The 25,519-nt window shown below is 43.6% G+C and overlaps 1 protein-coding gene across 8 annotated transcripts; it reads left to right on the top strand.

Moving 5' to 3' along the window:
- Window positions 1–287: 287 nt before the first annotated feature.
- sfpq (splicing factor proline/glutamine-rich) lies at window positions 288–25,490 on the top strand. Of its 8 annotated transcripts, none has more exons than XM_061759209.1 (14): window positions 289–1,311; window positions 1,882–2,073; window positions 2,147–2,448; window positions 2,634–2,729; window positions 2,837–3,033; window positions 3,112–3,196; window positions 3,287–3,398; window positions 3,474–3,522; window positions 4,570–4,676; window positions 9,603–21,511; window positions 21,631–21,729; window positions 24,449–24,499; window positions 25,204–25,322; window positions 25,397–25,490. In XM_061759209.1, exons 1-10 carry the CDS (start codon window positions 436–438, stop codon window positions 9,711–9,713), a joined length of 2,127 nt encoding a protein of 708 aa, XP_061615193.1. In that variant the 5' UTR covers window positions 289–435; the 3' UTR covers window positions 9,714–21,511; window positions 21,631–21,729; window positions 24,449–24,499; window positions 25,204–25,322; window positions 25,397–25,490. The 8 variants fall into 8 exon arrangements, with proteins under 8 accessions (XP_061615195.1, XP_061615193.1, XP_061615194.1 ...); XM_061759210.1 differs by having other exon boundaries at window positions 21,631–21,688; XM_061759207.1 differs by having other exon boundaries at window positions 9,603–21,729.
- Window positions 25,491–25,519: the final 29 nt, after the last annotated feature.

Genomic DNA, 25,519 nt, shown 5'->3' on the forward strand with positions numbered 1-25,519 from the left:
TTAAAGGGTTAAAGGCCAGCTTTCCACTTACTTGGACTGTATTTAGTTACTAAGCAAGTATATACACGAGGCTACTTTCGCAGCTTATCGTTATTCAACAAATGCCCAATATATATTTTGGGGCGCAATAATGTTGTATTGTTATTGTAACGGTTCAATGAAACGAAATGGCTCCGCCTACATTCGCAAATGGACCAATGAAGTGCTTAGGGTGGGTGAAACGTATCAGAGGAAGAAACTGGACCAATGAGTGGTAGGGGAGGGAAAATGACCAATGAGATGTCAAGGCGGGGCCATTGTCTCCGAGGAAGAAAGAAGGCTTTTAGCTCAACCGTCGTCGCCATTTTTGACACGTTAAAGCCACGGAGAGCGTTGCGTGTTACCTTCACAACCCTTAGTTTGTGCTATTTTAAACATATTCGATAATACGGATCGATGTCTCGATTTCATAATAACCGCGGCGGCATGGGGATGAATCAATTTCAGCCTCGCCGAGGTGGTGCAGTCGGCGGTCCCATGCGGGGTAGCATAATGGGAAGCCCCAATTTCAGAAATCACCCTTTCCAGAACCAGAATCGCCGGGGAGGAAACAATAACTTCAACAGAGGACAGCAGTCGAGTCCCCAGAAGCCACAGAGCAACCAGGGCTTGGCAATCATCCCACCGCCGACCCCCGGGCCGGCTCTCACCATGAAAGGCCCGATGGACAAACAGCAGGAGCAAGAAAAGCCCACGACCCCCGCGACGGAGACCAAGGTCCAGCCCAAGCAAGAAATCACATCGCCCCAGCCGAAACAGGCCGCCAAGAACCCGCAGCTCAAGTCACCAAGTGGAAATGCTAACGCACCACCGCAACCGCCGCCGCCGCCACAACAGCAGCAAAATCCATCGACGCTCATGAGTCCCAAGTCAGGGCCGCAGCAAAACCAACAGGATCAGAAGCTAGGCCCGCAACCGATCCAACAGAACCAGAAGGCAGGACAGCAGCCGAACCAACAGAACCAGAGGGGAGGCCAACAGCAAAATCAACAGAACCAGAGGGGCGGAGGCCAACATCCAAATCAGCAGAACCTGAGGGGAGGCCAGCATCCAAATCAGCAGAACCTGCGGGGAGGCCACCATCAACATCAGCAGAACCAGCGGGGAGGCATGCAGCAACAGAACCAGAACCAGAGGATGGGCCCGCAGCAGAACCAACAGAATCAAAGGCCCGGTCCCAAGACGGGGCCTCAGTTTGTTAATAAGCCGGAGCAAGGGCAGACGGAGCAGCAGGAGGCCCCGGGCATGAGCTCAGACGAGAGTCAAGCAAAGGTTGGTTTTGGAATTTCCCCTCACATTTGACACAATACTAGCGTCTTTCAAGTGACACGCAAACACTAAAAGGATCTTAAACATCGAAAATGGCTGTCGTTCTTTTTAATCAATGTACTGAAGCCTATTCAATTTGTTTAACTGAGCACCCCGACAGGGCGGTGCTGTAAAGAACCCGTTCCGTATTGCATTTTTTCCCCTTGTGTCGACCACCGCTCTGTATGTGGTGGTCAAATCAAACGCACCCACCTTGGTGCCATCTTTTTCCGCCATCTTGTGTTAAGAAAAAATACGAAATCCTTCGTCATAAACTTGCATAACGCTTGTATTTTACCTAGATATTAATCTGCTCGTTATAGTGTGTGTGTTTTTTTGTTTGCTCAACATTGACACAATTATGAATAGTCGAGTTTGTTTGCGGGCAACGGTCGAATGTTACCTCGAAGAGACGTAAAAATGGCGGCGAAGAAAATGAGTCATCGCCCACTTATTTGTGCTCCTATTCAGTTACAGTTTGAAGCTTAAAGGGTCTTCTGTTTTAACACCGGCTTATTGTTTTTCCATATTTAGCAGGAGTTCAAGGCGTCACTGTCCATGTTGCTGAAACCCGGCGAGAAAACATACACACAACGATGCCGCCTGTTTATCGGCAACCTCCCCAGTGACATGACTGAGGAGCATTTCAGGAAGATTTTCTCCAAGTATGGAGAGCCCAGTGAGGTCTTCATCAACAAAGGGAAAGGCTTTGGTTTCATCCGACTGGTAAGAATAAACGGGACTATCGCGAATGTTAATGTTTGACCCTCATTAAAGTATTTGAATGCATTTCTCGCAGGAGTCTCGTGCGCTTGCCGAGATAGCGAAAGCCGAATTGGACGACCTGCCGATGAAAGGCAGAAGCCTCCGCGTCCGCTTCGCCACGCACTCAGCGGCCCTTTCCGTGAAGAACCTGTCCCCTTTCGTGTCCAACGAGCTCCTGGAGGAGGCCTTCTCCCAGTTCGGGATGGTTGAGAGGGCCGTCGTCATTGTTGACGACCGCGGGCGCTCCACCGGAAAGGGTATTGTCGAGTTTGCCTCCAAGCCCGCTGCTAGAAAGGCCTTGGACCGGTGCAACGAGGGCGTCTTTCTGCTCACCTCGTAAGTTCAATCCAAAAGGAATGCTTCTGTTTCTTGATTGTACATGGCATCCATTTTGATTCGTTTATCTTTATTATCACTTTCTAAACTCTGTTTTTACGCTTCAAGACAATTTTGCCTTTGGAACAATCAAGTATACTGAAGGGAACACGAAAGAAGAAAGTATCTTTGTGTTTTCGTGGCAGGTCACCGAGGCCCGTAGTTGTGGAGCCTCTTGAGCAGTGTGACGATGAAGACGGGCTTCCCGAGAAGTTGGCACAGAAGAACCCCAGATACCAAGCGTAAGCACGCCCTTTGTAATCTTCTTGTCTCCATCCTCTTTGTATAATATACATCCACAGTTTCAACATTTTTCTTCCTTCCTTCCTTCCGTGCGTTCTCTCAACAGAGAGCGAGAGGAGCCCCCGCGCTTTGCTCGCCCCGGCACCTTCGAGTACGAGTACTCCAAGCGCTGGAAGTCACTGGATGAAATGGAGAAGCAGCAGAGGCAGCAGGTGGAGAAGAATATGCAAGAGGCTCGTGAGAAGCTCGAGAGTGAGATGGAGGACGCTTACCACGAGCATCAGGCGAACATGCTCCGCCAGGGTAAGACCGTCGAGGCTTCATCACGTCCGATCTCGACCATGGCGTTCCCCTCCAGCTAAAGTTCACATCACTTTCCAGATCTGCTGAGGAGACAGGAGGAACTGCGGCGCATGGAGGAGCTGCACAGTCAGGAGATGCAAAAGAGAAAGGAGATGCAGTTGAGGTACTGAAGTTAAGCTGGTTGAAGCGAGTGCTCTTTTTGGCCAAGTACGCTTCTCAGCTCATGCTAAAGGCGTCATCTCTTTGTGGACAGACAAGAGGAGGAGCGTCGCAGGAGAGAAGAGGAAATGCTTCGCAAGCGGGAGATGGAGGAACAGATGCGTCGCCAGCGCGAGGAGAACTACAGGATGGGCAATTTCATGGACGTGAGTTCGACATTTGGCAAATGAAGACTGAAACATGATTTTAAATTGATTGTAACTCTCGAATAATTTTTCCAGAGGGAGAGAGAAATGAGAATGAGTTCTAGTGGTGCAATGGGCATGGGAGGTAGGTTCTCGTTCTCTGTTTTGTGTGTTCATGTTCTTCAATTATGCTCAGTACTCATTAAGGTCTTGGTTACAGATTGAAATGAGCTTTCTGCTAAATTTGGTGCAAGCATTTCTTTTGATATTGATTAATAAAGGTGTGCATTGTCTAGAATTATATAAATACCAAAAAAGGAGTGGGAAGCATCCAATGTGGAAGGCAAATGAAAGGCAAATGCTTCATGTCAACATTAGAAGTACCATTTTTTTGTTTGTCTGTTTGTCCAATATGCAGCCGCTAAGGCTGAAATGGTTATTCGAACAACTCAGAATTTTATTACAAAAAAAGCCTCGACGCTTCGCAGTGATTATCTTTCCACACGGGTTAATGTCACTGCAGTCTTGCGTAACACTCAGTATAAAAACAAGTCAGCGCAATGGCAGCGAGTCAGAAGGAAGCAGTCCATAAAAGCCAAAGAATGTTTGGAATCATTTGTAATGTCATTTGTTGTCAATGTACCACAACTGCACTTTTACGATTGCCAACACAGGGTATCGATGGTAGCTAGTTCGAACTTGGCCTACCACCGCTAGTTCGCACTTATCGTCATGCCCGCACAAGTGGACAAGGATAGACACAGCCGCAATCACTTTTTTGAACAAACTGTAACAAAACGTAATAGATACATTCATGCACGAGCTGCCAGCCACGACTGACACCCAGGCATTTTAACATGCAGACTGGCAAACCGTTAGCTTGTTAACAGACAACAGCTAAACTGAGTATACCGCAGCCAACTCTACACTCTCATTCGCTGACTCCCGTGTCACTCACCATGTTTTAAATGGTTTGTAATTCAGTCAGTGTGGTACTCCTACCACACTTTGAGAATACCTGGTGTAGAACGTGAGGCTACGGCACCTTACACGCACATTTTCTTGTTTACTAATGCAAAATCAGTTTTTATCTGATTAATCAGTAGAATAATCAGTTTGTAAAAGTATTTGACAGCTGCAGCCACAATGCCCAGGTGCTTTGTGTTTGACCTGCTGATGTTCTCCCGTTCAGATATGTCCTTTGGCGCCGTTACACAGAACTTCTCCATGAGTGGGATGGGATTTGAGGGGCAGCAGGCTATGGGAGCGTCTCCAGGAAGCCAGATGAGCAATGACATGGTAATGTATCCTCTTTTCCACCAGATCGGTAGTTGATGTCGTGTCTTGTGTCTGGCGTTACCTCCAGCGGGAGATGACTTGGAGCGCATTACTTGCCTCAAACGTTGGCTTAGTGGGATTGGGGTGGGGGTCCTAGACATCATGTCCACACGCTTGCTGCTTGTTGATTCTAGCAGATAAGATTGTTACATAATACACTTGTTTAAATTATTATTACTGGCAAGCCAGTCCCCCTCAGTTTTGTTCTCAGTGGTTAAGCTTAAAGCTGACTGACAGCCTGCACTAAAACCTTAAACTGCTCTGTCGTATCACACATATTGTGCTGTGGATCACTACTGCAAGCCCTGTCTCTTGTGAGCTGGACAGGCACTTTTTTCTTGGCACTGACCAGTGTTTTTCAAACTCGTTTCAATTGTTCAGTCTGATCGAAGCATAATCCGTCATGAGAAGAAAGCCAGTGGACCTCTTTGTGTTTTTGTGCAACGAATTCACTACTCTGACGCAAGTAGACATTTATTTCACCCTCTTGATCAACTGTATTGTGTTTAGTGCAGGCTGGCGGCCAAACCACCCAAAAAACGCGACTTACGATCATGAACTCCTGGGGGACAGGCACAGCCTTGTGACTCAAGTGCTCGGGTGTTTTTACTTCAGAAGGATGCGCAACTGAAATGTCCCTTGGTCTTATTCTTCTGGCTTGTTTGTATTCTAAGTAATATCTGTAGCCTGCAACTCTGGCATGATTTTCTACCTGCAAATGAAGTGCATTTTAATACGGAACATGGCGAGTTGGTGCAAAATGAGGTTGTGATTCAGTACGTTGAGGTGGTTCTACACTTTTGATATTTTGTCACACTTGTGACTTTGTCTTCTGAGGCCTTCTGCCATGAATAATATTGGTCATCTACAGCGCTCAGTATAAATGTGCAACACCTCATTTGAAAAATCTGCCTTTTGTCAATTTCTTCATCAACACAATTTTCTGAATTTTGATGATTCTTCATCTGAGCAATTTTTCAAACTATACAGTGGTGCCTTGAGATGCGAGTGACCCGACAAATGAGTTCTTGAGATTTGAGGTTATGAGTCGTCGTTTGGTATTTTTTATTTTTTTTGCTTGAGATACGAGTGAACTCGACTCCCACTGCAAGCTGCAATTTGACACATGGAATAAATTTTTTATTGCAACAACCAGTTGAAATTGGCTGTCAAACCTAACACAACTGCATAGGTAACAGTGCAAAACGCCATAGACAGACTATCGAATTGCATCAGTGTTGTGGCATTATAAACCTTTCAGCAACTACTATTTGAACACAAATGTGGAACAACACATGTAGACAGATAATATACTTGCAAAGAACCAATATTACTACTGAGAAGTTGTCACGTCTCCCCCCTCTCCATGTATATTCGTATGTCTGCGATATACTGCCCCCAGTTAGAGATGGCGCGCACACCAGAAGCAGCAGCACAATTCACGTTGAATTGAAGCAAAAAAAAAAAAAAGAAATGTAGCAGAGTTTTTTTATGTGCAATATTAGAGAGCTTTTTTCCTTATTAAAGATGATTTCAGTTAAGTATTTTGAGTTACGAGCATGGTCACTGAACAATTTAAACTCATATCTCAAGGTACCACTATTCAAATAAAAAAAAAAATGTAGATACTCTTACGAGGACTACTTTTTCACAAGGTTAAATGAATGTGAATACAAATATCATTTGGAATCAATGGCCCACATTTGCGGGAGCATTTTGCAGTATACTAGGGCTGCAACTAACGATTATTTTAATTATCGATTTAAACTGTTGGTTATTTTTCCGATTAATCGATGGTTATTTTTCCGATTAATCGATGAATTGGATATAAAAAAAACGTTTAAATTTCCATCCCTTTATTCCAAAGCAGAACATTATTTCATATTGGCAGTACAAAAATGGTTGTTTAAACATCCCATAGCTCTTAAAGTAATACATTATTATTAAAAAAAAAAAAAAAAAATCCCAAAACTAAACCTTGAGGTCAAATAACTTTACAATAGGCCATGGACCAACCACACAAAAAACATACATATGTTTGCTATGCAATATCTGTTTAAAAATATATTGTTTTATCCTTGTCACTACAGTGTCCGTCTCCTCGGTCTCAGCTGCTATGTAAGATATTATTCATGTTTTGCGTGGCCGTAACCTCACCACCGCCAGGCGGTCTCTGGGAATCTGGCAACAAAACAATCACATTCTCACGGTTGACCTCTTACGCAGTCCGTTCAGATCTAAAAAGTAAAAAATACAATTCAAAATGTACCACTTATCATGCTACACATTTTCTGAATTCAAGGCGTGCAATTCTAATTCTATATTTACCAAATGTTTAAAGGAGATCTTTTAATTTTATGCACTGCAAGAACATGAAGTGGAAAATATAAAAATAAAAAATATAATCATGAATAGTGACACCATACTTTACCAATGAAAATCATGTGTCTGCTTAATATTCTCCCAATAATTCTCACCCTGCCTTTCCATGGATGTCCACTGGGTGGCACATGCGACTTTGGGGGGGAAAAAAAAAATCCTCGAAGGTAAATCACGTGATATACTTTCAAAATAACTTCAAATATTGTCACTTGACAGACATAAGTCTATATTGAGAGCAGCTTCGTTTGGCAGTCGTGAGCATAAATGTGTATTTTTGACAAAAAATTTGCACTTAAATTGACTTGGAATATAGGCAGCCTTTGTCCCTCCAGTCTTCCTATGTGTGCATTGAAAGCATCAGGACTTGATTGTGATTGGTTAATCAGGAGCCAATCATTAACCCGCTGTGCCGATACTATCCAAATTCAGCGTATTGATTGGTTTAGGGATGCAAATATGTCATGCCCATGAATCGGCAGCCTGTGGCTCCACTCCTGTGTGCTAACTGATGTCATAATTGCGCGACGCAGCGAATCGATAATAAAATTTGTAGCCAACACTTTTTAATTATCGATTTGTATCGATTTTATTGATAAATAGTTGCAGCCCTATAGTATACCATAGAGAATAATGACTCCAAAAGCAGACTGAAGCTTTTCTATTGCACTCTGCCTTTTGTCCATGCTGTACAAGTACAAGCTTTTCTAACATAACAACAAATAATTTGCACTCTTTATAAATTTGGAAGGAAAAAAGCATATTTCTTCATTTGTCAGAGGTTTAGTTCTTTTAGTTCTGTTACAAAGTTGTTTTTCCCCAACTTTTTATAATTGTAGGACCCTATGAAATCTGGCTTTGTTTACACAAATTCATTTTAAAGGTGTCGTTATTTGTCAAAAGATGTCAGCTCAGTATTGCAGCCGTTCGTTAAAGACCCCTGTAAAGTGAATTCTGACATTAGTATCTAAATATTTTATACGTTTAAAGCTAATTCCTGAAACTGAGCAAAGACTGTGAACGATGTAGTATTCAATCGTGAGGATAGAGTTGATCTGTTTTGACTCCTTTCGGTTTTCAGATTTTGTGGGGGAGGGGGCTAAAACTGGGCCCAGTGACCCATGGTCCCCCCCCCCCCCCGTATAAGCAATTGATCACCTTTGTTCACATCAGTGGTTATCTGGCGTGATTGTGATGTGTAGTTAGCTTGCTAGCTATGCCTAAACCTAAAAAAATCCATCTTCCCTTTGGCTAATCTGCTGGTGTGGCCGCTTTAGAGCACCTCGTTGTAGGCCGGGAGTGTGTGAACGTCATGCAAAAAAAAAAAAAAAAAAAGGAAGGTAGAATGGGGTGGTGGCTTAAAGCCCATCTTGATAGCCAGCTTGTGGACTCTGGCTTGAGGCTGGCACGGCTGCTTTAGGGTGGCTCATTGTCGGTCGTGAGTGCGTGCACGTCAACGGGAGAAGGCGGAAGAGCAAGGTAAAAAAAATAAAATAAAAAAAAATAAAAGATTGACTTGGTGCTATTGTGGGAGCTGTAGAGCGCCTCATTGTCGCGTGCAGTCATGTGTAGCCTAGGCATAAGAAAATACTAGACGTAGCATCCACTTTTCCGTGTTGTAGAAGTGAAATTTGATTGACAGTTAACAGTGAGGGGGACATGGTTTTAGCCCATTCGGTGAACACGCCCACTGCGTTTGATAGTGTCTAACTATGGCTTTATTTATTTACTTTTTAAAACTTTTTTTTAATCATTAAAATTTGTGGTGTCAAATTTAGAAACTTATTTTCACTTTACAGGGACTTTTAATAACATTTTGATAAATACCTGAACTGAATTTCTCAGTTTTCCTATTTCAGTTGCAGACTTGTTTGTTTTCGCCAAACTTCACTGTAGCCAGTTTGTGTGAGTCTCACTCGATATGACCGGCTCTTTATTAGAGCGTTTGCAAGTCAGGAAACTCACATTTTGAACTCCGTGTTGCGCTTTTAATGTAGCTCCTTAATTTTTCGATAATTTTTAGTTCAATCGTGTAGGTTCTTTCGGCGTAGTTGCCACTGGGCGGATTTCATGGGGTCCTACTGTCGTCGAGCTGACAAGTTAGCGACTCGAGCGTCTGCTTGCCATGCAGTGCCGAGGCTGTGAGGGAGCCACTGACTAACGAAAGCATTACCCTCTCTTCCTTTTCCGTATGTAACCTGTGGCACCTGTGGACCATCATATTGGAACGAACGGTTTCTTCGGATGTGTGGCCTGCTGCTTTTGTTGATCTTAAAACCTCTAAACATACATACATTCATACATACATACATACATACATACATACATATATATATATATATATATATATATATATATACATATATATATATATATATACATACACACACACACACATGCATACATCTGCCTCCACGTGGACATGAACTGTGTGCTTGCGCACTGCCCCCCGACCCCTTTTGAACACCACCTCTCTCGCCCGCCTCGCCGGCACATTGCCCTTCACAGCGCAACGAGCGCTTCACTCAGGGTGGCCCCCGAGGAATGGGTCCTGGTAACGGCTCTTATGGCAGGGTCCGCGAAGAGTTTGACGGTCCCGCTAAGAAAGCTCGTTTTTAAACGCTGTCCCTTGACGCTCGTCGCTGCAGCGTTTTTGTACAGATTCTCCTAAAACCACAAATATCATGACTCAGTTTGTATTTAAGTTCCAAATGTTCCAGCATTTTATTCTGACACTTCAGTCAGTGTACTCTTTTTATTTTGTATTGTCATTAGTATAGGAAGGTTAGGTTTCCCGTTAGCTGTATTTGATCCCTGTATAATTCTTTTCTAGATTGTACTGTGTTGTGATTCGTCGTGAATTGTGATTTTTCTGATTCTCAATTCTCCATGGCTTTGTTTGTGCCGTTCAGTTCAAAAGCATGTGTTACAATAAAGACAAATGGGTTCAATTTGGCCAAACCTAATATTTATTCTTGCATTGTTCAAAAACAGTCAAGCAGCAGTTGGCTGTCAACAAAAATAACTCATTCGGTTCTGCCTGCGAATATTCTCTTTCGTTCTCAGGGCATTGAATCAATCGCAACCTAACCGTTCTGGTTGTCTGAGAAGATGTTGCTCGTCCGACCAGGCGTCATCAATTCATGCAACAAGACTTGGGACAGACGAGCCGGGGTTGTCTGTCATTAGGTTCTGTTATCTCGCTAACTTTATTTAGTGCTTAAATGCATTACTCGTACTCCAGTGACCCAAGTATTAAATCTTTCTGTAGCAAGGGTAGTCAAAGAGATATTTTGCATAACTCATATAATCGACTCAACTATAATATACAGTATCTATAATATTAGTTTTTCCCTATTCATTCATATTTGGAGAGAGGGTAGTCAATTAACCTGGGAATACATTCTCTCCTTTTCCAGCCCACTTTGACCAAAACAATCACAGGTAACTTAAAATGCTGGCAGTGAAAAGGCCGGTTTAGGGTTGAGTAGAGTAGGCTTGACTGCTCACATTGTCAAATTGAGCATGCAACATAAGACAATAGAACATACTTGACAAAAAATAGACAATAGAACAACTAAGACACAACAGTTAAGTGCTCGAGTACCATGCCGCGTTGAATGCCAAGGAATAAAAAGGGGTTTTAAAAACGGACAGTAAAGGGGCTTGTGGAATGTGCACCGGGAGGTCGTTCTGTCGTATGGGACCAGCTACAGTAAGCCTCCTATGCCCTGTATGCCGCCACGAGCAGCTGGTCAGCTGACCCGAGGCGTCGGGCAGGAGCGTAGGGATGGGGAGCGGCTCAGAGAGGTAAGACGGAGTGAGACCATTTTGAGATTTTAAATCAAAAAGCAGTATATTCAAATGAATGCTAATGTGCACAGGCAAAATAGGACTTATGTGCTCCCTCTTCCGTGTTCCAGTTAAGAGGTGAGCAGCAGCTTTTTGATCCCCGCGGAAAATCCACTTGGTGTAGCCGAATTCCTGACAAGTCAGAAATTCATCCGATCGTCGTACAACCGATCCAATCTCTCCTTGTTCCCTGTACACACGACGCAACAAACGATGGCTGACATGACCTGATTTCAAAGTGAGATGTTCAGGCTTGACTGGCCCAGTGAACGGCCAGCTGTAGTGGTACTGTTGTACAACTTGATAGCAGCCATTAGGAATTCCATTTGTGTCACACTTGGCATGAAATGACAGATTTGGTCAAACCTAATTCGATGTCCACTGTCTTGATTGACAGTGCTGCAAGCTATTACTCATCGTCAAACTTTAGAGACTGCCCAAGGAAAGCAGTTATACCATATACATGAGTATAAGCTGTAAGAGCAGTTATATAGGTCAAACAGACATCATAGTTTTATTTTTTCTCCTAGTCGTCATAATCCCGTTAAGGGGAAATTCAAATAAAACTTTGCTATTCAATTTTACCGCACACCACACAGGGGACCAGATCACACACATGGAGGTGCGCAAAGAGCGCTGCGCCACTTGAGCTTTTTCAAGGGCACCTCGGCAGTCGCCAGCAAGCTGATTAGCGTCGAACATTTGCCATTGCCATTTTTTCACTTTGGTCTGAAGCGTAACTCAAACCGTGGTCCTCCGGTTCTTAAAGTGCAGTCAAAACTGCTGTCTTGTGTACTTGGAAGCTTTGTGAGAAAGTACCCGTATGCCTTTATCAGAATGTTCATCTGTTTTGTGCCATGCTTCCTTTCACTGGCTGCATTAACGAAGACAAGACATTCTCCAGAGGACGACTCAGTCGCAAACGTTGTCTTGGTTGCTTAATCAGAAGATTGCATAAGACAGTGGAAGTTCATCTCCTCCTGCTAAGGACGTGGTTTGTCCTACATTTCTTTTTACTCCATCTCGGTACGCTCTTTACATTTATTGACAACTGGAGGTATTTAAAGTTTAAGATTCTTAGGTGATCTATTGCAGTAGAGCCTTTAATCGGTAGTACTTATTAGTGCTGCCTTCCTATTTGCCGCTGTCCGATGACGTGTATTTGTTAACTATTAGCTGTGGGACCAGAAACCTGAATCTGTATTGATATATGCAGTTACGATGGCAATTTAAAAAAAAAAATATATATATATATATATATATATAAAGTTAACTGGAATACAAGATAATCCTAGCGGCGATCGACTCTTCTTCTTTACTCGTCTCATCTAAATAAAGACTGTGTTTAGAGTCTGTGTTTCTGGCAGCCTTTGAAGATGCTCTCAAAAAACACCCATTGGTTGATTAGATACACCAGGTACACACGCAGGAAACGACTGCTCATCATCTCATTGGCTTAAGAACGTTAAAGAAGTAGTGCGCTTTGGGTGGAGCATGTCATCGGACAACTGACAAACCGTCGTCTGTTGACCAGATCAGCGCCACGTTGGACATTCCAGGATTGGTTGTTCCACTGTGGCATTTGCTTGTGTAACTCTTTCAAAAGGTAAAAGACCCTCCCACTAACATACTTGTACCGCCATCATGGCTGCATTCATCTCCAAAGCTCATCCATTCAAAATGTTTTGGAAATGTAACATATATTTGATATTTGTCCATCCCCCGTTTGATGTTATTTTCTGAAACCAGCACGTGTTGGCGATGGCTGGACAGCACAAGTGTTTAAGTAGTTATCATTTCCATTTTAAAAATTAGTTTTCCCCTTTTAAAGGTCAGAGGACAAAGATTGAAACATTTTCTTGATAACTCGAGATCCACTTTACGAACCACATCTGCCATTTCGAAGAGATTATATAGCAGATATACAGCAGTTAAATCCATAAATATGATTCAGAATGCGCCTTCTGCTTTTTCCGCTCTTCGACTCTATCCGGCGCTGTGACGTCACACGAGCCAAACGACCTGATCATTCGGCGTTGTGTGCCATTGTTCCATGCTGCTGTTCACGCCGTCCTTGTATATTTGTTATTGTACGATTTAAAGATGTCACAATGGTTTATTTTGTGGCATTTGGTTGTACAAATAGTTCAGGCAGTGGCAAGAGTTTTTTTTTTTTGGGGGGGGGGGGTGCTTTCCAATTGAAAAAGGAATACGTGACCAGTGGATAGGGAACGTAATCGACAGTGGAAGAAACGGGGTTAGCGCCGGGTGCTTAGCAAGCATTCCAAACTCTGTGCTAATCACTTCGAAGCAGCGTGTTTTGAGAAAGACTCGGCAGAAAGCATTGGATACAGAGGTAGAGGCTGAAACCAGCTGCGGTGCCAACAATGTTTTCGACGGCCATCGGGACCTCAATCGCCAGTCAGAGAACTAAATCTCACAGCAGCGAAGCGGCGCAGACCAGAGGTGAATATTTCCTTGTATATACCTACGACTCTGTTATGGTTACTATGCAGTGGGGAGTAGGAAAAAGAGACCCACGCAGTACTTTTAGTACTGTCGTCTGTACTTTTGCCTATATGACAAGCCAACAGACACGGCAAAGACTTTCTGTGTGGCATGTTATACCGCTACTCAAGCGAGGGGCACACAATATATAGGAATACTGCATACTATGGAAAAGCCTGTGCCGTGTCACTGAAACCTATATGCATATATGATTCGTATAGTCATGCTAAAATATTATTTTTAGCCATGACTGTATAACAAGACGACAAGCTTTTGACATAGCGTCACATGGAGCCAGTGGCCACTCTTTTTCTGTTGTACAGCTGCTACTTGGCTGCTCGTCCTCGTCACTGTTCCGACCTCCTGATCGACTCAAACGTACGGTTTGAAGATGCCAAACTCAGTTGGGTCCTCCTGTACGTCGAACTCCTTCCCCCTCCTCATATTCCGACACGTTGCTCGCCATTGCGTATAGCGTGTAGCGCGCTGTTTGTGTCAATTGCAATAGCCCTTGCGGTGGCTAGAGTAACTACACCCTGGTGTCTTGCGCTTCGGCTACGTTCGGGGAGGGCCCAATATGTGTCATTAAAAACCAAATTTTTAGCTAGAGTATGGCTGAAAGCTTGCTGGAAGTTACGTGCATGTGTTACATAACATATAAACAATGCAAATATGAATTTTAACTGACCCCATAACATCTTTGTCATCTGACCTTTGTTTGGTGGGCGATCCGTAACTGGTGCCCATTTTAGGACGTCTTATCAGTTATTTCTTAAATTGCTCAACTTTGAAATCAATTCGATCCCAGTATGGTCCATGAAAGGGATTCAGTAACAGAGGAGAGGAACATTACAAGTACATCTGTCATAAGCTCTACACCAAGTAAATTATAGTTATGTTTTAGCAGTTGGATATCATGTAGTATTTTCTGCAATGTTACTTTGATGTGCTCTTTACATTCTTTCTTTAACAGGTTTGACGGACTATAAAGGTTTTGGACTGTGGAGGAAATTGACGCTGTGTAGTCCTTTAGCAAAGCTATTAAACCTCAAGCGAGATGCGATGGTAAATTTTGTCAGGCTGCATTTGGCTTTGGAGTCAATGTAGCGGCAATGGAAAATTGGTAGGTAACTTGCATGACAATTTTTATGTTAACGTCGTCTTGAACACGCAAGTTCACTTAAAGGGGTTGATTGTGGTTCCAGTACCAGCTTGTATGTCCCCAATGTTTAGATCATTCGGTAGTCAAGTAGTCCTGTACAGTTCCAAAAAGGCTCCAAAGACCTGATAAAATCCTATGTATGCAATTGCTCTGCTAAAAGATGCCAACTTCAGTGCACAATGCGCATCTGTCGACTTAAAAGGATTTTGCTCTCAAGCCCAGTAGTAGTGTATCATTTCAAAAGCCTAATGAGACCAGGTGAAATGCTAACAAGCAACCGATCTGCTAAAAAACTACAACTTGAGTGGACGCATAACGATGGATGGAAACTGTGTCGGTCTCGTGGTTTTCGTGTTCTACTTTTTAAGTGTTTGGGGAACATTGAATTTGGGTTTATTTTATCATAGTGCAGTAATTCCTTCCACTGCAGCTTTTACAGGCCACTCTACGAAATCTTGACTGGCTCCTCAACTCTACAACCTTGGTACCTCGACTTACAAGTGACCTCACGTAACAATTTTAATTTTTCCCCAAATACGAGCTACTGCGAACTTGACCAGCAGCAGTTTGGGGCAGATGGTGAGCAATTCAATTTGCACTCCTAGTGAGTTTACTGTAAAACTAAATGAGAAAACAGAGAATGACAATTTGTAGTTAACCAACCAGCACTCAACTTTGGCCGATGAAAGTCTGCTAGCTTTATGCTAACACAATGCAAAAGTTCTTAGGCTAACAAAACTAGCTTTGGTGTCACGGCGTTGTAACCCTTTTAAGCAACAGATATTCGAACACAGTGCAGCAACATATGTAGACATGCAATATCACAATACTCACAGGCATATATTCTTTATCCTCTCTGAAGAACCACTAATACTGCAGCTTGCTGAGCAGTTAGGACGGTCTTCTTCTGTATTATACTTAACCCCTGGTGGCCATGGCACGCACACCTGAAGCAGATGAAGAATGGATTTTAATTATGATCGATCTTTACGTTCTTACTGTTGAGTGCTGTTTTTCTGATTTATTTTTGTTTGTTATATGGGCGGCTGAAACGCATGAATGGCATTTCTGTTCATTTCAATCGGGAAAGATGATTCGAGTATTATGAGCGCGATCGCAGAATTCAATTCGTAAGTCGAGGCACCACTGCATCATAGTGGCGATACAAGACCAGCTCGATCACATACGTTGTACTTGCAATTTTGGTAGTGTAGTTTTATGACTCAGATGAAAAGTTGGTAGAACACGCTGAGTATAAAGTATTGTAGCTGGGATTCTTAAATACTGAACGTTGAAGTTGCATGATATACATGACCTTTAAATAGCCTGGTAACATCTCATGCAACTGTTTTTGTATTACATTATCATCCATTTGTCTTTTACAGAATAGCACTTGAGCTAAGTGTGCATTTAAAAAAAACACAAAAAAAAAACCTGAATGTTCTGTGTGGTGTACAGTTTGTTTTCTTTAACAGGTTTGTCCATCTTTAAGGTGAGAGAGAACAATCCAAAGCAAGAAATTCAGTCTGTGCTGACTACAGATGAACCAATGATTTAAAAAAAAAAAAAAAAAAAAAAAAAAAAAAACCTGCAGTAGTTTGTGTGTAGCACTTGAGTGGTGTGGATGATGAAAAAGGTATGACATAATCTCATTCTCTCAAAATAGGTGTTGTGAATGTTCATAAGTCATTAACGTCTGGTGTTAACATCACTTTATTAGTGTGACTCCTTTCAAATGAATATCAGAATCTCATTCTCCCTTAAAGAGAAATTAGCAGGAGAACAAGGTACAAAATGACATAAGCAGTGAGAATAGGACTATTTAAAGTCAAGCAGAATAAAAAAAAAAACCACAATAAAAGCAACATCGTACACAGTATCATAAACAAGTGTGCAGTCCAAGAGATCATGCCAAAAATAAAAAATACCTCAGTGCAGATATGCAAATAAGCAATAGTAGTGCTATCAAAATATGAGCAACCTAACATACATGCAAATAAGTCGCCTTTTGACGAAATTCGCCGTTTTGAACTCAATATAGGCCATTTCCGTGAATCGTACAGATCCCATGAGCATTTCTGAGGGCGGGGGGGGGGGGGGGGGGTTCGCTGTCGTCATACTGTTTCGTACTCCTTCAGCGCTGGCAACTCGATCCATTCCAGACATCCACACACAGATGTAATTGTGAATGTTACTCCGCGGCGGACTATTCTGCGAGCGCTCGGGACCAGCTTTGGATAAATCACAGGAGTTGACGTGACCAGAAAAAACACTTCCGCCGCTTCTGCTGTTAAGAAGTCACGTTACTTTTGCTCCATTACAATGATCTAAATGTCGCTCGCTACTTTATCAATTATTGCTTATTTATCAACCATTTTGTGAGCGAGACTACGACTTAGATTTTCCGCATTGGCGCTCTTTGCTCCAATCCAGTTTAAGCGCTTGTGACGTTTAAGTCTAGTTCGCCAATCAAACTACAAGAAAGTCACATGACCTCACACGTCGTCTTCTATTGGGCCTCCCGAGCATGGGTATTAACACTAGATAAGCCAGCCCGGCTTATTGTCGTGGCTATGTGGTGGCCCTTTTGGGAAGGAGGCAACGGCGCGCAACTCGTCGTGTTTACATTTCGACAAACAAAAACAACAGCTTTCATGTATTGTAGTATTTGTCTGGCACTGTCTGCCCAAACATGGATATTTCAGCTCACTTCTAACTTGAGAAAACACCCTGCAGTAAATTGCAGATGTTTTGTTGTACTTTTGACTGCATACACACACGCCCACACACAGCAACATCAGAATTAGCATTTTATTTTTTCATTGATGTTCATGCTGTGGTTAAAAAAAAAAAAGAAAATTACTAGTACTCACTACTTGAGTAATTATTTGACTGTGTACTTTTTACTCTTCAAGTAATTTTTTGGAGGACTACTTTTACTTGAGTCACATTATTGTCAAGTAACAGTACTCTTAGTTGAGTACAATATTTGGCTACTCTGCCCACCTCCGGAGCGGACATCCTCTATTGCTACTCTTACGTTTCTGCTCATCAGATCAGCCAGTGTGGTATTTGTTGCCCTGGTCTTGTGTATTTTCCCGTTGAGGTGCTGCGGGTTGTGGTCCCAGCAGAACCGCGGAGCACGTAACATCGGCGACAAGAGTTGATCCGCTAGTACAGCTCGTCTTCATTTATCTAATTAGTTTACGGACGTTAAAGTTGCATCTATTACGCGACGGAGCCATGTTAGGGATTATATCACAACATTGAACATAAACATTTAGCAATGGCCAATCAAAACTGGGGGATGCATTTGGGATTAGCCTTTGAAGTTGGTAAGAGTGAAAAATGAAGCGAACCAGACGATGATTGTAGTCCATTCTTTTCCAGACTGAGAGTGCTCAAAGAGGAAGATTCTATTCGTGTGGCGCAACTTGAAGCAGGCATCAGGTGCAGGTGGAGATGGGCCTGGCTCAAGTTGGAGGCCAAAACAAAAAAGCAAAGCAATGAGGCCAATTGAATTTGGATCCTAAATTTGTACATCAACATGTACCTGAGCGGTGTCAAGAAAGTTCATTTTGCCTTATTGTACTGTTCAGTCTTCCAGATTGCTTAATTTATGTTAAAATCAAAAACATTCTCTGCGGGGGGGGGGGGGATACCCCCAGCCCCTCCCACCCCACCCCCCCTACAATTTGATTTGTTATTTTTGTCACCTTTTTCATGCCAGTGGTGTTTGCATGTCTGACCTAAGGACTAATTGCCATGAAGTAAAAGAATTGCACTGGGGCTAAATGACACATGAAGTCTTTTCGTCCTTCTCCTAGCAGCCCAAAGCCGACGGCCCGAAGGCAAAAGAGCTCAAACTCGTTATGGAGTGGATGATTCTGAGTTCATAACTTGTCTGTTCTAGACAGACACGAGCCCAGCCTGCTGACTTCCTGAGGAGTTTCCCGCCGTTTCCAATCCATGCAACAATACGAAAGGATAGAACAGATTCGTTCGATAAAACTTCTGTAAAAGAGAGAGTCATCATCTCAGAAGAAACATGGAAGGTTCTCATTTTCCTTTAAAAAGTACAATCTTTGAATCTTTTTGGAGGCAAATTCAACATGAGGTTCAAAACATTTTGCCTTGGAAAACACGCACACACATTTGTACCTCTTCATCATGTCAACATCAGCACCTACAATAACAGTTGTCGGTGGAGAAGAGGCAGACAATGATCATGTCTTTTGGTTTTTAGCACGTTCAACTCAAGAGATGACTCCTCGCACCAAGCGAAAAATTGATGGACGACGGGCCCGTGGTCCTGCTCACCCCTTGTAGGAGACTGATAATGACTGTCATCAGCAAACTTTCCAATGTCTCTTACTGAAGCTGCTGCGGCACTTGTTAGTGTACAAAACGGAAGGGGGTGATGAGCCGCAACCTTGACGAAAGCCAGTGGAAGAAAACAAAAACCAAAAACAACAACACTGTTAACTATCACGCACGCTGTGACCTGTTAGTTAGCCCACTAATCAAGTTGTGATTTAGTCGGAAGTGATGGAAGTCTGTCAGCAAGCAGGAAGGGTTGGATTGAATTGCATGCTCAACGAATAATAGTCTGGCATGCGTTTTCTGGCCCTCAAGATGGCTGAAGGAGAAGTGTAGGAATGTGGCCTCTGCCAGCCCTGCTGGGTGCCAACTGCAACGGATCAAGGTGCTGTTCAAAATGCAGTCAAATTTCAGCTTTGATGAGCTTTTCGAAAGTCAGCTACAGGCCTGTAATATGAATGTTGTTTTAAACAAACATAAAAAAACAACCAGTGGTTTGAGGTGTTGCTTGACGGTGCTCCCAACTACGTTTTGTGTGTGTCCTTAAAATGTTGGTTGAATAAGACGTTGCACAGGTCCACTTGGGAGCTTCCACTGTATTGATTTGTAAGTTTCCTTGTTATCAGTAGCGACCAAACATCTTTTGCATCGGCGAAGCGTTCGCTTGACACATTGTGGCCGACATACTGGAAAATGACCGGTTAATTCAATCGTGTCTGTTTAAATGCACACGGACCCTCCAAACGTTGCAATCAGTTTCAAGAGGCTGTTTGGCCTTAACATTTAAAAAATGTCCCCATTCGAAATATTGGGAAAAGGCCAATGTCGTTCTGTCAGATTGTTGCCATCTAACAACCTTGAAATGGTATACAGTAGGGCTGGACGATTGTGGCAAAATCAAGATGAATATGTCAGGATTAATAAATGCGATTATTCATTGACGTCCAAACTACCTGACTCCCAAAATCTGTCCTTAGCTAGAAAATGTGTCACAGCCTCCATAATGTCTTGGCGTCTCCGGGTGCTGGTGGGATCTCACGTGGCGTTGTAAAGTACGCCGAATGGAGGCTGGGGAGCTGTGGCGCTGGCAAAAGTTAATGAGCTCGCATTTTTGATCCTTCACCACTCTGTGACTGTACTCGACGTGATTTAATTAGTCGTGTTGCCTTTGCTCTGGTCGACCTCCAACAACTTGAAGCTAAAATGTGTCCTGATGACTGAAGTTGTTCTCAACTAAAGGCTGCCTTTCTTTCTGTTTGAGTAGCACTTGTATTTTTATTCAGTCACCGTACAGCAACACGGTTTGGAATACAATCGAGGCAGAACTGGCAGACGGAAGCAAAATGCTTCGTAAAGAAAGCCTTGGCTAATTTTTAACAAACATCTAATTAAGCTACCAGCTTCCAAACTATAAGGGAACAAAAATTCAATCACTCGCTCCACGTTATTGATCCACACGCGTCACAGTTGCTACAGGCGCATTCACGGGGCTTTTATAGCCTACGTACATTGCTACGCTGTGCAGCACAATAGTTTTCTTCACTTAGGTTTTTATAGTCGGGGAAAAATCAAAGTTACAATCCAAACTCTAAATTGTCCAGCCCTAAATATGCAGTTCATGTGTTGATATCATAGTAAAGTGTTTTTTCTAAAGTAAAAGTGTTTTTGGTAACGCAACTTATGAGTTGCATGACCTCCAAACTGTTAAGTTCGGAGGTCGACCGTATTATGAAATTGTAGAACAATGTTGCAACATTGGGGCAGGTTGGCTGCTAATCAGCAGCATTCATCCCCGTAGATTTTGAACTTGATTGCAATCTGGCCCTCAAGAGTCTGCAACACAGGTGTCAAACTCAAGGCCTTTAAGAGACTTCATCATCATCATCATGTGGCTCGCAAAAGCAAATGACGTCTACTTGTTTCGCTAATCGCTAATATCGGTACCAACATTTTTGTCTTTACTTTTAGTAACTTGATATATTGCAAGCGGTTTGTTTACAAACCCTATTTTAAAAGAAAATGAACAGCAGTGGCAAAAAAACCGAATCCATCAATTTGTTGTGCGCATGTAATATGATGAGGGGATTGTACGTTGATATGGTTTCACAGTCACAACGGCCCCGAGGGGGAACGCATCACTCCGGTGTGGCCTGTGACAAAAAAGGAATTTGATACCTCTGGAATATCAGGGACTCCTCTATACCATACCATATCTGTCGTGTGTTATTGGTGTATAATAAAAAGTGTTTTGAATGCAGCCCTCGAGCATTTGTCTCCCACTTGTATTCATATCCAGTTCAAAAAATAATCATTTAAAAAAAAAAAAAAGCCGGTCGTGGTAGACCTAAACCTGAGCCGTCATTGAGCCTATCCACGAAGTGAGGCCCGCTTTGCTTCAGTTTGTGTGTGTGTGTGTGTGTGTGTGTGTGTGTGTCATCCGAGCTGCGTTAGCTGCAATTCGGCCAGCTTGTCAAAGACAGCCAGCCCCAGTCCGCAAGTTACATTGCTCCATGAGTAGTTCTGCAGCAGTCAGTGGACAGTAAAGCCTGGACTTGTTTGCACTACATCCTGAGAGGTATGCTAACACGGCGCGAGCAAGGTAAGTGCTCATCCACGTTTACCTTATCCGAGATGTACAAGTTGTCCCATAACTCTCTTCTCTGTCCTCACTCATGTCACGGTGACACTTGCAAGGGCTTCTGGCATCACACTTCCGACCGAATGGCATCACAGTGCAGATCACCGAACTTGTGTGTGTACATCCAATAAGCCCGGTTAGCCGCTGCAGTGTGTGTAAGTGTGTGCTTGGAGTGCTGCGCAACAGACCGTGAATGAGTGGCTGAGTCACTGGTCAATATTCTTTCTTTTGTCACCTTTTGGTGTAAAAGTGGACGAAAGCAGAGGGAGGCTTTGTTCAAAGACTTGCAGTTCACATCTTGATGCATTTTGGGGGATTTAAAAATACCTTTCCACTCGAACTGAATTCAACCATGTTGTTCAGTTCCATTTCCACCAAGCAGACAAGTTCTTACCCTACACAATTCTTAGGTGTATTTTCATGTTCAAGTCTGCGGCTAGCCCCGTTTAGCCAACTAGAAGCGTGGCTCCGTTAATTGCGTTTCAGGCGTTAACCGTCCCACGCTGTCCTCACGTACTGCTGTGGCAGCTCCGCCGCCTCACATTCGGTACCTACCGTGCAAATGCTGACTTAGCGAGAGACGTTTACCTCGTTGGTCTTTTCTGTGCCGCATCTCGCCCGGCACTTTGCTGACTGGATATCGACAGCGGCAGAGCGCCGCACGACGACGCGCGGCAAAAAACAAAGCCTCGTCTCCGCCGATGATGTCTTTCACACGATTTACAAAACCATCATGGCTTCCCCTTCCAAATTCTGTCATGGTGATTTGAACTGGACTGCTTGGTGAAAGCTGCTATACAGTATTTGTAGTATTTATTTATGTATTTATTTTTTCCCGACTACTACTGCCTATCATCTGAACCCAGATCCTGACTTAAAGTGTCTGTAGTTTTGAATGGTTCACTTCTTGTCCATAAATGGGGTGGGATTGAAGGATATTTGAAAAAGCTAATCTCTTCCTTATATCTGTGTTTGTGTTGATGGGGTTTTGGGAGGGATGATTTTTGTTTTTATTCAAATAGACTGATGGTTTCTAATGATGTTATAGTCTTAGCCTCCACCAGTGTTTCCCGACCTTAGAGCCAAGGCACTCATTTTATAATCAAGGCCCACTACCAAAGAAAAAGAATCTAGTCTCCATTTACTCCCAAATGAGTGTGAAAATTTGGCCCGTTGAATTGAACGCAGCGCTGATAATAGTCACGGAAGCCGTGACTTATTGTCTTCCGACGGGCATCAAGCGGATGCCGGGTTGTTGTGCTCTCTTACTTGTAATGGAATCTGCCTTCAACTGTCATACGTAGAATTGTAATGAATGAATGAATAATCAGACAAATCAAGTGAAATTGCAAGCTTTTTTTCAAGCTCGACCCTGGTTGGGAATCACTGGCCTCGACACTCCTGACACAAACTTTGACTGCCCCAAATTTGGTCAGCGGATCGCAGTCCTGACGAGAGTCGAATTGACAAACTTTTAAAGGACGTTGACGGTTTGTGTAGCACACGTACACGACACGACATTTGTACCAATAAATGGAGCATTTCTGAACTGGTGTGTTGTGGGACGGGTGGGCGTACCTGAACCTTTTTGTCTGTATTGCAGTCATTGTACTTCCATCTTGAGGTCTTGTTGGGCATTGTGATTGTTTGCGTGGTTTTGAAGGGACCGCGTTGCATCCGCTCGGCCCCCCCGGGCCGTCGAGACCTGTCGATCTGCACTGTGATCCGTTCCGCTTCCTCAGCCCGAAATGCTCGAGACCTTTTTCAGTGTCCTACGACCCAAAAACGAGTGTGTTGCCAGAAGTACCCTTGCGGCCGCTACAGGCCGCCAACGTTTCGCCCAACGTTGCGGAAGAAGCTCTGTTCCCGTAGTCCAGGATCGAGGACTTTTAGGAAGGCCGCGCTCAGGAGTTTTGTCACGTATCCTTGCAGCTTGACAAGTGAACAGCAGAGGTGGGGGCTTTGAGTCACATGACCCGACACGTCAGATTGAAGTCACCACTTACGACTTCTGGCTCGCTGAACTCGAGCGGGGACTCGAATGGCTCGCTGCCGTCGGTCGTCTGCCCCGACGTGTTGAAAGAATCTTGCACGACTTCATCCAATTTATCTGCCGCGAATATCCGTGCAGCTGCGCCCTCAGACCGCTCGCCCCGTGGACATTATCGTCCCGAGGGCTCCGCGATCCACGCCATCGGGTACGACCGCGCATATGCACAGTAAGTCAAAATGGCGGCTCTAGGAGAAAATGCGGACTTTGATTCGTTTTCATTCAAATGCGAAAATTAGGATTCTGGGATTTTTTTTAATTTTTTTTTTTTAATTATCTACCCCCCCCTCCGCCCCAAAGCAGACTCGCGAGTGAATCCGAATTGCCGCGCATTCGTTCGTAGCACTAACTTTCCCTTTATGTGACTGACTCCCACCTCTGATGAACGGTTCCACTCACGCTTCATTTGACACTTTTCTGCATTCCCCAAGGTCACACTGCACACTTTCACCAATTAGCAATAACGTCAGAAACGTCAACGGCGATCGGGATCGACCTTTGCGTGGAAAGGGTTCTTCCTTTTTTTTCCCCCTCCACGTTCTTTTTAGCTATGTGCCATTTTGAAGCAAATGATTTGGATTTGCCTTTTCCCGCCCTGCCTACGTGTCTGTTTTGTCCAACTCGACTCGGGCGCTTGTGTAGTGTGACCGCCTCACCTATATGACCTCATTTTAACAGTTCTAGTGTAATGCATGTTCATATAACTGAACATTCTCACACACACACACACGACACGTATGTACGCATTGCCATTTTAGCCGTGGAGCGTGAGCAACATCACTTTTTCCCTGTCAGCTTCTCACTGTTTGTGTTTCTCACCACAGGAGCCTCCACCGGCTGACGGAGGGTGACCGGCCCGCCGCTGCCCCGTTACGGTAAGTTCCGACACGACGGACACTTGATTAGAAACACCGGGTCAGCTTTTTTGGTCTCCCAATGATATTTGTATTTGGGAGTTATGTTGTCAGTAGTTTGTAGAATAAATCACCAATGATACTTGAATCATCCACAAGGAAAATGCGCCAATGTAAATGATAGATAAGGATCATGTAAATGCGCAGTGGGCCGGATTAAATAACAGCACAGGCTGTATGTGCCCCCCGGGCCTTATTTTGCACACCAATGGTCTGTTCTAGTGAAGCACAAACAAATATGTTTCCTGGCAACTACCTTTTTTGCCCTTTGTCTTTCTAAACGTGTGAAGACTTTTTGCTACAGCTCTCACGACCGCCAATGTAGGAGCGTCTGTTAGTTAATTCGAAAACTCCGATTCACTACGCGGCATAAACAGTTTTATGTTTGTATTTATTATCTTGAATTTAGCATACGGCCAACGAAAACCCACATTTTCCCATCTCCGAGAAATTTGAATGTTATAAAAGAAACTGTGACAAACGATTTCCATATGGGAAATGAGGTTGAAATTGGCCTTGTGGAAAGTGTTTTGTTGTTGACTGAAGCTGCGTCATTTGAGTTTCACTTTTGCACTTTCAATGCTGACATCCAATCAACTCTTACGGAATTCTAATCCTCATGTCGTGATGTAATCATTTGTCTTTTGCTGCTTCCTGTATTGCAGTGAACACGGCCGCTGCTAAAATGATACAACAACCGGAGCGATGGTGACACGCGGGGGGGTGGGGGGGCGCCGCGTTCGGGCGCCTCGACTCGCTCCCGACGAGGATCTTCAAATCAACGGTGGGAGGTTATATAGTTCCTAAATGAGTCCTCATTTATCACGCTTACTAACGGGGGTTTTCCGTCCTTGGCAGAGTTGCACGCCATGACGCAAGCCTCGGGATGACAGCGCGTTAGGATGGGCGGATTGATGCTCTGAAATGGGAAATAAAAGGAGTTACACTGGAATCTTTAGTCCTCTCCTTTCTGCAGTTTAG

Source organism: Phyllopteryx taeniolatus, chromosome 21 (assembly GCF_024500385.1).
Source record: "Phyllopteryx taeniolatus isolate TA_2022b chromosome 21, UOR_Ptae_1.2, whole genome shotgun sequence".
Classification (NCBI taxonomy): Eukaryota; Metazoa; Chordata; class Actinopteri; order Syngnathiformes; family Syngnathidae; genus Phyllopteryx; species Phyllopteryx taeniolatus.